The following is a 14,923-nucleotide window of genomic DNA, read 5'->3' as shown; positions in this document are numbered from 1 at the left end:
ACTGCCTCTCACCATGTCACTGGGCACTACCGAGAAGAGTCTGGTGCTGTCCTCTTCACACCCTACCATCAGGTATTTACATACAGTGATAAGATCCCCCCTGAACCTTCTCTTCTCCTGGCTGAACAGTCTCAGCTCTCTCAGTCTCCCCCTGTTCAACAAATGCTCCAGTCTCTTGAATCATCTTTGGGACCCTTCACTGGAGTCACACTCCAGTATGTCCATGTCTCTCTTGTACTGGGAAGCCCAGATAATATTTATATTTTTCATTTATTTTCCATCCCTTTGAACAGAAATAAGTAAATATTTATTTTTAGGCATACAAACACTACTGATCATTGGTGAGCACATCAGATTTACTTTGGAAAACATAATTTAGACATCCAAAATGTTTATCTAACATGAGTAAAAATAAAATTTAATAAAATTTGAGAAGTCCATACTGACCAAGTTCATCATATCTTCAAAGGAATAGTTATTATAAAAATGCTTACATGTTTAAAAATGCCGTTCTAATATAAGATAATAAATGCCATGCTTGGGTATATGTCTAGTCAACTAAGTATTTCCAGTGAAAAGTGTTTCTAACGAGGGTACAAAAAAGCATGAAAGAGTTTTCTTTATTTGTAAGAAAAGATTTCTATAACATTTAATCCTACAAAATGCAGACTATTCTAACATAGCATTTCCTAATTGAAACATATTAACACACTGCTAAAGTTTCAGAACTAAGAAAATGAAAATATTCTCACTCATTTTTTTTTCTTCTCTGTTACAGAGAAAAAAAATACGTAAAAGTATTTAGTTTTAAAGATCTGTTTGGAAAAAAAAACTTGAATATACCACAGATCTTGTTCAAAACAAATTTTTTTGCCATCAGTTCTTCAGAATTTAAGTAGTAAATGTATCTCCAATTTACCTTGTATACCTGCAGTAGCACATCTGTCCAAGCTCGTTTGCTCATTGTCTCAAATATGCTGTCCTCCAGAATGAATAGATGCTTGTCATTAAACATATCTGAGTTTTTCACATCTCCTTTTTTCAACTCAGCCATGTGACCCTTCAGATAAAGGAATGGGATTTGTTTTCAACATTCATTTCAGCAGTTTGGATAGGAAATTCACAAGAGGACAATAATGAATCAATGGCGTAAATGACTGGTAACATCTACTACAGTGCAATATTGATCAGCATTAGAACCATTTACAGTTTGACATGATGTCAGGAATAAGAAAGACAATACAGAATTGACAGGAGTTGAAAGCAGCAATCAGGACAGAGAGGTAACACACAGGATATTTTTTAAAGAATGGTAAAATCAGTAGAAAGCAGTAAAATTAATTCTACTTTGAGAAAACATATCTGTTGGAAATTAATCTCAGGTATCAGCGGTATCAGAAGGAATGGAAGAGAAAAACCAGGGGAGGAGGGAGTAAATGTTGGTGTCAGTTTAAATTTCTGTTCAATCTCATGCACGTGCTTAGATTTATGCAGTCCAAAACAGTCACCACAGTAGGAATACTCATGGTCCACAGAGAACTTCCATCAGTCTTCAAAGGACTGACACTAAGCATGTGGTCTTTGTTAAAAAAAGAAGAAAAAATGAAACAAAACAAACACACACACACAAGAAACCCAAACCTACCTTCAGTACAGTTTGCGCTTTAATCCATTTCTTATAATCATCAGGCTCAAGCAGAAATTCTGGCATAACATGAGGAAGATATGCTCCTTGGCTTCTGAAATCATAAAGCAGGAAAAGTTAATAGGTAAGCAAGATAATTCTTTTTAAGAGCAGTCCAAGTTTTTCAACTTGCTCAACCTATGTGTAAGCTCTTCTGAGTTCTAAGTACACTTTGTACTAATGATCCAGTTCTATTAATTGCTTTAGATAGCTTGTATTTATGAAGTTCACGTTCAATTCCTATGCCTACAACTAAATGCTAAAAGCACATACAATTCTGGACAGACTGGCTTCTTTATGAGAATTGCTCCTCCATAAAGGATTTATTATAGCACAAAGCATCAAAACACATAATGCCCATTTCATGTGAAAGCCAAAGAACTAGTGTTACATAGCATTAGTAGAATTAAAACTTGGTGATGCTTTTACCTGTCTGCAGGTCTGATACTGGAAGTCTTATGGGTGTAAGCAAAGGTATTTCAAAACTGTTAATTGTTAAACTGACCTGCCATTTGCTCTCAACTGACTATTAAATGCAATAGGAAAAGTAATTGCAGTAACAAAAGGCAACTTCATTAGACTGAATACCAAAAAAAGTTTACTTCCAAGTGAAGAAAGACTATTCTTTATCTTAAATGACACAGTTTAAACAAATGTTGCTGGAAAGAGGAGAAAATAATGAAGAAGAATTAAGTTATTTTTCTCAGAGGAGCAGAAAAGTTTCCTGACTTTTACGTCAGAAAGGTTTATCCTAGTGTATCTAGATTTACATTGTTCTCTGTGTTTTCAACATAGCTAATGTGAATAGTAACCAGATGAGCTTTTCTTGTTACATAACCAGTCTCTCATTCAAATGAAGTGATCATACTTTTCCGGTACCCTACAGTCCAAATTCAATTTACTTTATACATTAAAAGTCATACCTCACAGTTTGAAATTAGGATCATGACAACTTATTTCTCTTCCCAAAGAATTATATTTTGCTGGTAACAGCACGTTTTTTGTCTCCATATTTTATATAGTGACATTATCTTCTCAGATTCTTGAAATTTCACATTTCATACAATTATCTAGCATGTTTTTTAAAACACAAATATTTTAATCTAAGACCCAAAATAGCATCAAGTTAGTAGTCTGGTTCTAAAACTCACCATGTCTGAAATTCCCATTTTCTATTAAGTCATAGACTCTGTCCCATGAAATCCCTTTAAAAACTTCAGTTCTTCCCGAATGATAAAAGAAGGAAGCTATACAACATTCATCTTTTCAGGTGTCCTATCTTTCTTTCAGTGTTTTTACTTGGTAGATATATGGGAATAGGTGTAATTTACAATTTTCATCCTCAGAAAAGCTATATAACAACGTTACGTGTCATCATAGTAAAGATGGGTTCTATATAACTGAATGTTCTCATAAGTGGCTGCATTTTGTTATTGAGGAACACTGTCTTAAAAAAATTCCTTCTTATTAAGGTCGATATTTAACATGATGCCAGTTCTCCGAGATCAGTGTTTTCACACTGTTAAGATGTTTTTCCTCAAGACACACAGCTTGCAACAAATTAGTTAGTTATATTGTAGAATACCCAAACTTTTCCTTTACTGCTGTGGTAATGTACAAAGGAAACCCTTTGAGGGAAGGAAAATAAAACTCATACTCGGAATGTTGCTTGAAACAGTGAACAACATCCACCTGCTTTAGCAAGTAAAAAATTTGAAAGATGAATTATGCTTTATTTGAACCATGCTGACCAGAAAGTAGTGGTTGGGGGAAGAAAGCTGAGAACTGTATGTTTCTATTCTCAGAGCACTCTCGTGGGCTTCTTCAGGAGGGAATTTGTACTTTCCACAAATCACAATGAACATGCAGGGATAGCAGATCACAGATGAATTACTCCTAATTAGGCTGGTTCTGGATGTCTTGCCATCATTACATACAGTCATACCAGCAGTACAGATATCAGACACTTTTGTACTATGATCTATAAACACTCTTAAATAATAACCTGCGAAGAAATACAAATATTCTAGGTGATCCTAAAAAGCACAAGTAAGAAAAGAATATCCATAAACCAGGAACAATGAAGAAATTTGATAGGATTCACACAAACTAGAAGAGGCAGAAACTAAAAGGATGTGGCAATGCTAAGCACATGCTAAGCACCAACTTAATCATCTAGCATCAAATACATATAAGCACAGGAGTCCAGCTAGAACTGCTTTTCTACGGCAACCTGTATGGTTTTTCTAGGGTTGTTATGGATTACTACTCCATTTCCAATCATCAGACCTCATCAGTCATTGATGTATCTGTGTACGGAGGCACTGAACTTAGCCTTGACCAATTGGCTGCTGCTCCAATTCTGCTCTGAATATGTCAGTGAGTTAACAGACAAAACTCAGTAAGGCTTTTATTAAAATTTAGCTATTAAATAGGTTTCCAAATTGCCCAAGAAACCACCTTAGAAACACTTAAGTATTTCTTTCCAATTGCTGTTATACTTAGCAAAAGGCGTTGGGATCCACTTATCCCAATACTCATCATCATTTTAAAGTATGCAACTAACATCATCTATGCTAGTTTCAAGATGCCTAGATTCCCTGGAAAATCTCAATGGGAAGACTGGACATAGGAGCCATTGGGCTCCACAAGGAGAAAATTTTGACCCTATCTATGAGTGCTCCAAAAGTATTCCATGAAAACTCTTTAAGGAAACTTCTGTGAATGAATATTTTGATGGAACAGACTTTGTCAAGGGTAACTCCAAGTATAAGGTATGCAAAAGGACAGAAACCTGACTGCCTCCTTGCCAGAAGCTGCCAGAATACAAACAAAGTAAGGTATTTTGGAAAAAAACCTTTCTGGTACAACCTTAATATAAGTAGATTGATGACATTCTTTAATTTCTTCACCTATATCTTGAAGAAATATTTCCACTTGTGTTGTTCATTTTCAATGTTATGAATAAATGTTTTTATTTGCATTTTACAATAAACAAACTTGAGATAAATATGGTATAGAGACATTCTCTTTCTCTCAGGTGCAATGACTCCATAAACTGGGTCATATTAAAAAGTATACTCCCAGCTTCACAGCATACGCACCACTCTATCCAAATTCAAAAAGTGCTAAGAATTTACCTTGTCTGCCCAAGCCACCTGACACAATCAGGGTGAAGAAAATAAGTGTTTCCCAGAGCTGATAACAATCAAGAAGGCTTTCTGATATACTCAAAGATATTGGGTGGCACGCTCAAACTTGGAGGATAACTGATGGTAGGTATCAGTCATCCAATGAGAAATTATGTTATTTTGGTTCCTTTGTATTGACCTCATCCATCAAACAATGAGTTACAGAAGAGATATTAAAACATCTGAAGCTATACAGAAGAAATATCAGTCCTAAAAGACCAAAATTAAAGTCTATGTTAATTTGAGTTAGGGCTGTAAAATCCCACACTGAAAGGTGAAAAGTTCTGAAAGGCACATCAGCTCCACCCTTGAAAAGTAGTTAGATACTTGTGTCTCTCTTGATAGGAACTGAGTGGAATCAATCCAGCTGCCTATACAAGGATTAATGAAACTTAACTGTTAACAAGGGTAACAGGGTTCAAAAGAGGAAGCATGTCTTGAAGTTATTCTTGACTGCTCTCCTAGGAGTTGTGCAGAGTATTAGCTTAACATTAGACCTAAGGCAGTGGCAAGAGAAAAGATTTTCCTTAGGTTGGAACCAAAGAAGTTTTTTACATTCTGACCTCAGAAAAATATCAATATACTGATTAGATAAATGAGAAAATCTCTTGAATCTACTTAGACAATCATTCAGTATCATATCATACTGTGTTCAGTTTTGGGCCCCTCAGTACAATGTGCTGGAACATGTCCAAAGAAGGGCAACAAAGCTGGTGAAAGTCTAGAGCACAAGTCTTACCAGGAGCAGCTGAGGGAACTGGGGTTGTTTAGTTTGGAGAAAAGGAGGCTCAGGAGAGACCTTATTGCTCTCTACAACTACCTGAAAGGAAGTTGTAGCAAGGTGGGTGTCAGTCTCTTCTCCCAAGTAACAAGAGATAGGACAAGAGGAAATGGCCTCAAGTTGCACCAGGGGAGGTTTAGACTGGGCATTAGGAAAAAATTCTTCACTGAAAGGGTTATCAAGCCAAGGGTTAACAAGGAACAGGCTGCCCAGGGAAGTGGTTGAGTCACCTTCCCTGGAGGCATTTAAAAGATGTGTAGATGTGGCACTTAGGGACATGGTTTACTGGTGGAATTGGCAGTGTTAGGTTTATGGTTGGATTCAATGATCTTAAAAGTCTTTTCCAACCTAAATGATTCCATGATTCTATATCGCCACATACTCAATGTCTTGCTCTCTGGAAGGACGCAACGCTCCTTCAGAAGAATAATCAGCAGGATGGTATTAGTGAGAGTTTTCAATTGATATGATGGCAACACATTCTTCAGCAGTCCACTGCCTAATGACTCTAGCCTTTAAGATATGATGGGAAAATACGATGGAATGTATCCATCGATTCCTTTATTTAGTATCAGAATGGATGCTGAAGTTGTGAAAACAACAAGAATCTGTAAGCGTTGTTCTTCATTACTGAAGAAAGGCAAAGATATTGTTCTGCCACTGCTGCAATGGCTCCTCCAAATCATCTAGCACTATATTATCTATGATGCACAGAAGAATGCTATTCTGCCTCTTTTTAGTAAAAATGACATGGATGAAAGTTGCAAATAAAGGTCCAGTGTTGCTGAAGCAGTGTGCATTGGTCTTATTATGAGTTCAGATATAGCTAGTCTGTTATTCTCAGGTGAAAAGCTTGTATTTAGAACAGTATGTAAATAACAGTTTTTAAAGGGCTTTACAGCCTCTTGAACACTAGGTGAGGATGCTAAAAAGAAGCAGAGATGCTGTGTTTCAGGGCTTCTGATGATCTTTAAGGATCTCATGACGTTAGACTTGATCTGAAGTTAATTTTCTTCTCTGTTTCACAGTAGCGACAGCCAAGAAGGATGAAGAATTTATTAACCTTTTTTGATTTGCACCATTTTTGACAGTTGTTCCATATTATGTGACAAGATTATCAATGAAGGTAGCTAATAGCTAAATCTGTTCAGCAGCAGGAGTAGTGTTTTAATTTCTTGGCATATTATTAATATGAAAGACTAATAGATTACAAAGTAAGTCTACAAAATTTTTGCTAAAGCTAGTAATTATAGGACAAAGAGCATCACTGGAAGAGTAGTATCATTAATGACAAACCTGATCTGACTACCTACTGAGTTTGTCTAGGGAATGAGGTTGAGAGTCTTCTTTTGTAATTAAGGGAGCAGAGTTCCTGTGGAATTCCTGTGTTGGATATAACCCTACCAAAGGAAACCTCAATTAGTGTAAACTGCAGAGGATAACCTTTGTGAAAATTAATTAAAGTTTATAATACAAAAATCTTAGATCACAATTATACAGTATAAAGGAAACCCTAAACCTACTGTATATTTTTCAGTTGGAATTATATTTGAACTATGCTAATAAAAAAAGAGGAAAGAAAAAATGCATGCATGCATATTTTATCATACATGTACTTACTTAAGGAAAGCAAGCAATGTAGAATGTTGCCAGTGGAGCTGTAACATTCGTTCAACTGGATCAAGGGGCAATGACCGGCTTGATGTAATGCCTGGTAACAACTGTCCACTCAGATGGAATAACATGTCATAAACAGTCTTAGTATCTTTGCCAAGGTTTTGTTTAAAAACCTTTTCTTGCGAAGAGGTCATCTGGACTTTACACACATCACTAAGAGAGAAAAAGCTTCCAATATTATTCTTTTAAATGCACAAAATGAGCTAACTTTATATATCTCTCTATGATAAGTTTAATAAACCGTGAAGTAAAAACAGCAGCAAGGATGAAAAGTATAGCACCTTTTCCTTTTTGCAGAACTTCCATAATAATGTAAGAATTTTGAACTGCATGGAATATTTAATAAGTATATGTGAAACATTTCATAAATAAATTTGTGTTTGTCATTGCTTTCTGCCAAACATAACCTTGATTTCTATCATGTTTATAAATGCCTATGTGTTTGTGTCCCAGGAGATTGGCTTCTTCATTATTTAGTAGCAAGCTAAGTAAGATCAACTAAGTGATGCCGCTAAGACTGATATATTTCCGGGTGTTTGCAAGACTGTTGATTATGAAATTTGCTTTCTTGATCTTCAGAGTATGTAGGGGAAAAAAAGACGTATAGTTAAAACACTTATTTATGCCACCAAAGAAGGGACAATTGCTAGAACTGTGTTCATTCTGGGAGGAGAATCAATTTCAGTTAAGAGGGTGACATATAGTTTGAACTGCATATTTAACATACACTGTATTACGATATATCAGAACATCATAGTTGGAAATATATTTTAGAAAATGAAGAATAACACCTGAATGACATTTTTGTATAAACAGCACATAGATGCTACAATTTTAATATTCTACTGTGCATTAGAGTATGTTTATATTCCTCAGATCATATCCAAAACACTTTAATATATGTTAACATTTTATTAGGCAGACATAAGTTAGCTCAAGCAGATATGAATTACCGTCTTAGTGAATATGGTACTGAAATAGGATTTTGTCCCTTAGACCAACCAAAGAGAGTGAACCAATTCTTAACAGCAGTTAGGGTTTTCTGAAAGAAGATGTACTCCTCTTTGTCTTCATCAGGGAAAAAAGATAATTCAAATTTATTTTCTCTCCCATCACTTTGACAGTCAGCTTCACTCTCTTCGCTCATCTCTTCATTACTCTCACTTTCAAAAGTAGTATCCGACTCTGAATGATACACAAAAAAAAAATCCAGAAAGATTCCTTATTTCCCTATTTTTGTCTAGTACAAAAACAATATTTTTTTTTTTAACACACAATTGTTTTCAGAAAACAAAAACCTGTCAGACAATGAATGATCAACTTATTTCAGGAATAAACAATTTAAGTGACAGGTACATGTCTTGGGAATAGAACAAATTATATTCTTGGAATCTAATTTTACTTAAAGAAAAAATTATTACCCAATCAGAAAAAAACAAATTCAGATGTGGCCTACAAAACCACAGACAGCAATAATCTTAAAGAAAGTGTCTTACATACAATCCCAGTAGGTATAGCTTTACCAGCTAGTCAATGCTAGTTCCCCACCCCAAACACATAGCATGGCTCAGTAACTGACTTGTGTTTAAACAGTTTGTCACGTATTGTATAGGTATAACTAAGTCTACATCCCAATCTATAAGCCTTTGGACTCTGTTAGACCTTCTTTCTCGTCAATTCTGATCTGGTCAAAACTTAGATTATATATTTTAACAACATCTTTTATGCAATAATATTGTTGTTAACTAAGAAAACAAAGAACACTTATAACTTAGATGATTCCATCCTTGAAGGTGTATTTTAATACCACTGTTGCAGTTTTAATGTTTCATTAAATGATGCAAAAATAAAACTAACACCTTAGTGAATAAAAAAAAAAAACTTGTTAGGATTTAAGAAAAAACAACACAATGTAGAGAAGAGAGACTCGTTCTTTATAAGATCATCATGCAGTCAGACCTGAGTTTGTGCAGTTCTTGTCGGCTGACAAGATTACTTTCCCCATCTTGTCACTGCCACCTTTGCCAGAGGTTATTGCCTTTTCAGATCTGAAACTGAGTTGCCTTTTTGAACTCTTCTTACATCATTCCATTAAAAATGAATCATGTTGGTAAAGAGCTACTATTTAATCTGTTTAACTACCCTTATTTGTCTTGGCAATACCTTAGAGAATGATCACACAAACATCAGCACATCTGCAAGAGTGGAATCCTAACAATGATGAAACAGCAGCAGTAACTTCTGCTGTTTTAACTTCCTAGTTAGAAAACTAGCAGCTGAAAGAAGGGACATGTCACCATCCTCAGATACTAGTCACCTGACAACAGAAGATCTATTACTCTTAGTTCATATGGAACAGCACCTTAACTGAGCCCCACTGAAAACAGTTGTATTTATACAGTACTTCATAAATGCAATAAAAATGTCGAAGTCTAGCCTGAGCGTACAGCTAGATCTTTGCAGAATATAGCATATTTAGAGAGTGTATATGGTTGATTAGTTCATGACTACAGAACCAATGCCCTTCTTGCAACTAATCCCTTTGGGTTGTTCAGTAGTTATTCTTCTGCTGGCTCCTCCATGGACATGTTATTGCAAATGGGACCTTGACATTTTTTGTTTGGTGTTTTTTTTTTGGGGGGGGGGGGGCGGTGTTGGGTTGGTTTTTTTGTTTGTTTGTTTTTTTAAATACTTTGACAGATTTCCCTTTCACTTAGTCGCCTAAAAGGAAGAAAAGTTTTTTTCTGTTTCTATGCTCTAGGCCAGGTTTCCCATGGTGTCACAGGAGAGGACAGCATCCCCAATATTCATCAACTATATGTGCAGAAGCATTTCAGGCAAAGCTTACAATTGTGAAACACACCTCTTTAAAGCAGTAAGCTGAAAAGCAGTTATAAGAGCTCAAAGTGTTCAAAGTAAACAGCTGCACTATACCTGATTGAGAATCTTCATGGGTTGAGTCAGTGGTTGCACCAAAGGAACTTGAGGAAATACTATGGGAAAGTGATTGTGGAGTATAACATGGATGCAGAACAACTTCTCCACTAGTGCAATCTTTACTGTCTATAAAACAAGATTACAAGCTACAGTTGAGAAAACATATTTTATTGTCTGTGTTCTAATAGTTTATAAATGGACATCTGCTTCCATATTTTTCTATTTCATGCTTCAATTAATCAAGCAACAGTTCTCATTTGACTCATGATAAAAATCTCACTTTGGTCATTAGACCAGGGACAAAAAAAAAAAATTACCTGCATATTCTTTCCATTAACTGTATGTTTTACAGGATGGGTCTTCACACTTGCTGAAAAGCACCTATCAGAACAGCACTAATTCAAGAATTCTAAGTCATGAACAAAATATTCGTAAGGAATTTTTCATCACAGCTCTAATGAGTCTCAGCATACCATTATCAAGCTCTTTCAGACTCAACAACATATTTACAAACCAAACTCAAAAGTATGCTTTATCAATCCATCAGTTCTGTCAGAACATACGTTCTGACATTCTCATGTTGGCCTATGATAGGATTAGAGGACCCTCGGTAGCTATCTCTGATGTCAGTCTCCAGAACAAGAATAGAAGAGGAACCCAATGTAGTTTCTAGAGAAGTAAACACAGCAGTAAGAGAAGGAAGAACTCTGTATGATTATCTTTAATTTTTGATTGCTGGCACTGTTATTCGTATGGTTTGGAGCAAATAACACAAGAGCATGGTGTCAGATATGTGGAAGCAAATCCTTCCTGAATAGCTTTCAAAGCCACTGTGTTGTATAGATATGGTTTGGTCACATTAAACAGCATTACAGACCAAAATAGTCTATACAAAACCACATAAAATAGACTCAAGGAATGTAGTGGTAAAGGCTTGCTTCAAAACTGATACAAACCGATAGTGTGAACAAACCAATAAGCAATCAACACCAGATAGAAATATCCCATTATTAATGGGAGATCAGTTCTTATAAAATCATCACTCCATTTTCGGCTTAATCCTCAAGAGAAACCTACAAAGCATCTTCAAAAGACAAGTTTGCAAAAATGACCTATAGGTCACAAAAAAAAAAAAAAAAAAAAAAATCACACATTTACAAGAGATAATACTTTTCCCCCTTTCCTACCTTCATTAAATGGTGCTATGATCCATGAATGATATGGTACCTATACCTATGTTCTATGGGGGGTGGGGGGGTGGTGGAAATCATTACCTGTCTTCTTGCTAATCCCTTTTTCAACTTCATAAGTACCAACTCGCTTTTCTTTTAGATAGTCCAAGTAACACACTTATTTTAAGTTAATGCAGTCTTAGAATTCATAGTCTTCAAAGCTAAATCTATTTCAGACGTAAGGAATGACTCGCTTACCTGAAAAACTTGCCTATTTCATCAAAATGTACCAGATCCCACAACCATAAAAAAAATATAATTTACCCCATATTTGAATCTGCTTTGAGCAGAAAGTTGGACTACATGACCCCCAGACATTACTTTTGACTTGAATTATACAATGATTCTAATCTCTTCTCATAAGCACAGCTACACATAAAGAGATTACAGATCATTGAGGCAGGTAGAAAGGAGCGGGGCAGGAGGTAGGCAGAGATGGGACCGGGGAGGGACACACAGGCAGACATGTAGAGAAAGAGAGGCAGGCAGAGGGAAGCAGGCAGAGAGACACATTGCAGATAAAAATATTTCTAGTCTCTGATCACAGGCTTTTATTAGGCCTTTAAAATATGGCTATGCTGTGCAGCCTTCAAGTTCAGTAATTAAAAAAAACTGAAAACTATTCCCAACAGGCAAATAATGATCACATTTTATCATAATATTGTGTGGCTTTCTTCTCTTTTGCTTTCTTCAAAACACATCCAACTGTTGTCCTAGGAATTGTTGATGATCACTCTCTACCAATATAATTTAAATTATGTTCATTTATTCTCTATTGTTTGAGCTGTTTTCTCTACTCATACTTTAAAATCTCCACAAAACATTCTATAAGATTTAGGCTTGTCCAACGTTTTTCAATAAACATTACCTAATCATTTATACAAGTTTTCCTCATTTTCAACAAGAAAACAGAAGCTATTAAACTGTTTTAAAAATCTAATTGCAGTATCCCCTTGTAACTAATGAGGAAAAATACTATCTTGATGATAACATCCCTGTTATCACACTGAAAACATTGATAATACTACTGGACATAATATAATTTTAAGAAGTAGAATGTTGACTGCTTACTGCTTCTCAAGATAATTTGCTGATCAGAGCGGTGAAATGCTAAATACGGGTATAAAGTAAGAAGGCAATTCTCTGCTGTTGCAGCAACTTGAATTGAGAACCTGTTCAAAACAAAATACAAAAGTGATCGTTTTCTATTTAGCCATAGTAATCAAGATATTTCAGCACAAGAATAAAAGACGGAACGAAGGTGTCCAGATAACTTTTCTCTTCTATTCTGGTTCAATAAGAGAGTACATAGATGGGACTGCACATGCCAAAATGGTGAAGTTTAGTACAGTATTTCCACTTCATAGTTTTACTATGAGTATGGATGTATCATTAATCTGAAAGTCCAAGAGTTAGCAGAGATTTTGTGAAATAAATGAACTCCGTCGCTCTGAAAAGAAAAAACAATTAAAATTACAGCTGACATTTTTAAGTGTCCTAGAGGAGACTGCTAACTTGTTAAATATATCCTATAATTTTTGACAGGGAAGTTTTCTTGAAAAGCAACTTCTATTTTGACTTAATATTTATTCTTATAAGACTTTACAGAAATCTCAAAATAAATATTTAGAAATAAATAGGTTCAACTTAAAAACAATGAGATATTGACTGCAATTGCTAGAATATAATAGAAATTATGTACATTCTCCAATGTTCACTTGAGTATTTGTACTGTCTGTAGCAGCCATATGAATCTGCAGCAATCCACTTTTTAAGCTTTTTTTCCATACTTCACCTCAATCTCTCGGGGTGCACTCAGCAAGCAAATTATTGCCATCAATGGATCCCTGTTAGCCATCTGTATGTATGTTCTTAGCTCATTGCAACCAACAGATAATTCAACTGAGCTTAGTTCTTTGTCATTACATAGCTAGTTTTTTACTCCACATCATTAACTAACATTAATATTAAATAACTATTTTGACTAAGCTGTCAAAAATACAGAGAAAATGTATTTAATAATTCAAACAGCATACTGATATCCATCTTGCTTTAGTATATTGAGAATTATGCCTATTGAAAATACACCTTGCATAGAATAAAAGAAAATATTTTCTATTCTCTTTAAATTACATATTGAAGGATAAATTCCTGTTTAATGTAAATCTAGATTAATATTAAAAGATATCACAAGACCTTTCAGATTAATTTATAATATGACATAATTAGCTTCTACTGCTTTGTTATAGAATAACATAATCAAGGAAAAGAGAAATGTTTTTAAAGTACCACAAAGTAGCTTTTCTTTCCTCTTTCATACTTCCCTCTCCAAACACAATATTCTTAGATACCACTTTCAGAGGAAATTTATAAAATAGAGAAAGGCTCCAACAAAATACATAGCCATTTTTCTTATTTTAAAATATTCACATTTTGATTCCAATTTCATAGCTAACAGTTATTTAAATCAATAATCCAGCCTCTGCAATGTTTCGGTTTGTTCTTAGGACATGTCAGTCCTATTGGAACTTGGCTGGGAGAGGGGCAAGGGCGTTGGCCAGTTTCACCTTGTAGCATAGTATTTCTTTTTAGCTAACTTCACGCTTTCTGCTTTTATTCAGCAAAAATCTCAGCAACAGGATATCAGCAGGACAGATGGCTATGAGAGGTATACCTACATCTATCTATAGGTACAAAATGTACATTTGTACATGCCCAAACCAGGTGTACCATAACGATTGTACATGCCCAAACCGGGTGTTTTTTCTACCTTTAGCAAGACTTTTAAAGACACACAGGATCAGTAACCACAACACACAAAAGTTTGCCAACTTCCAACTCGTGACCTTACTGTGATAAACGACAATTCTCAATGCTCTGCAGGCAAACACTAGGTTAACTTCAGACAACAGAAGTGGGGGCAGGGATGGAAGAAAGCTGTATGACGGTTAATGAAAGACATAGCTCTCAAGTTATATGAAAGTAACTCAGATGTCTGTATTATTGGACTCAGCCAACTTTCTGATTTCTCAGTTTGAAGTGAGCACCTCAGCCATCTCCATCCTCAACGCCGATTTGAGATTTGGGCATGTGCCAAATCTTCATTCACGCTCTGATTTGCACAGTAATGAAACACAGAAAAGTGTGCTTGAGAACAACTGCAGTACATCTTAACTAGTTACAAAAATTCAATGAGCAATACTACTCAAAGAAAAGATACTACTGCACAATCTAGAACATAAAGAACAGCCATCGCTGCAGAACATCTGCGTACAAATAAATGCCTCAGACTTCACAGCACTGCTGCGCAAGAAGCTCCTCCCTGTTCCATGCTGCTAACAATCCAACAAGGGCATGCCTCCTTGGGTGCTGTGGTATTACAGTAAGAGAAATTAATACATCCAGCCAATAGCAAATGTGA

General features: G+C 35.4%; 1 protein-coding gene across 1 annotated transcript in view; it reads right to left on the bottom strand.

Annotated features, from left to right (window-relative positions):
• The window catches only part of CHDC2 (calponin homology domain containing 2), a gene marked incomplete at both ends in the record, with an annotated part of 31,740 nt that extends 23,222 nt beyond the window's left edge, over positions 1 to 8,518 (bottom strand). The window contains 4 exons of the mRNA XM_009579123.1: positions 920 to 1,060; positions 1,646 to 1,739; positions 7,277 to 7,486; positions 8,287 to 8,518. Of these exons, the coding sequence (XP_009577418.1) occupies positions 920 to 1,060; positions 1,646 to 1,739; positions 7,277 to 7,486; positions 8,287 to 8,518 (677 nt within the window). The remainder of the gene's footprint in view (positions 1 to 919; positions 1,061 to 1,645; positions 1,740 to 7,276; positions 7,487 to 8,286) is intronic.
• Positions 8,519 to 14,923: the final 6,405 nt, after the last annotated feature.

The sequence above is a fragment of the Fulmarus glacialis genome, unplaced genomic scaffold, assembly GCF_000690835.1.
Source record: "Fulmarus glacialis isolate BGI_N327 unplaced genomic scaffold, ASM69083v1 scaffold2756, whole genome shotgun sequence".
NCBI classification, from domain to species: Eukaryota; Metazoa; Chordata; class Aves; order Procellariiformes; family Procellariidae; genus Fulmarus; species Fulmarus glacialis.
The sequence above is the reverse complement of the archived record's forward strand: the minus strand, read 5'-3'. Positions and strand labels throughout refer to the sequence as shown.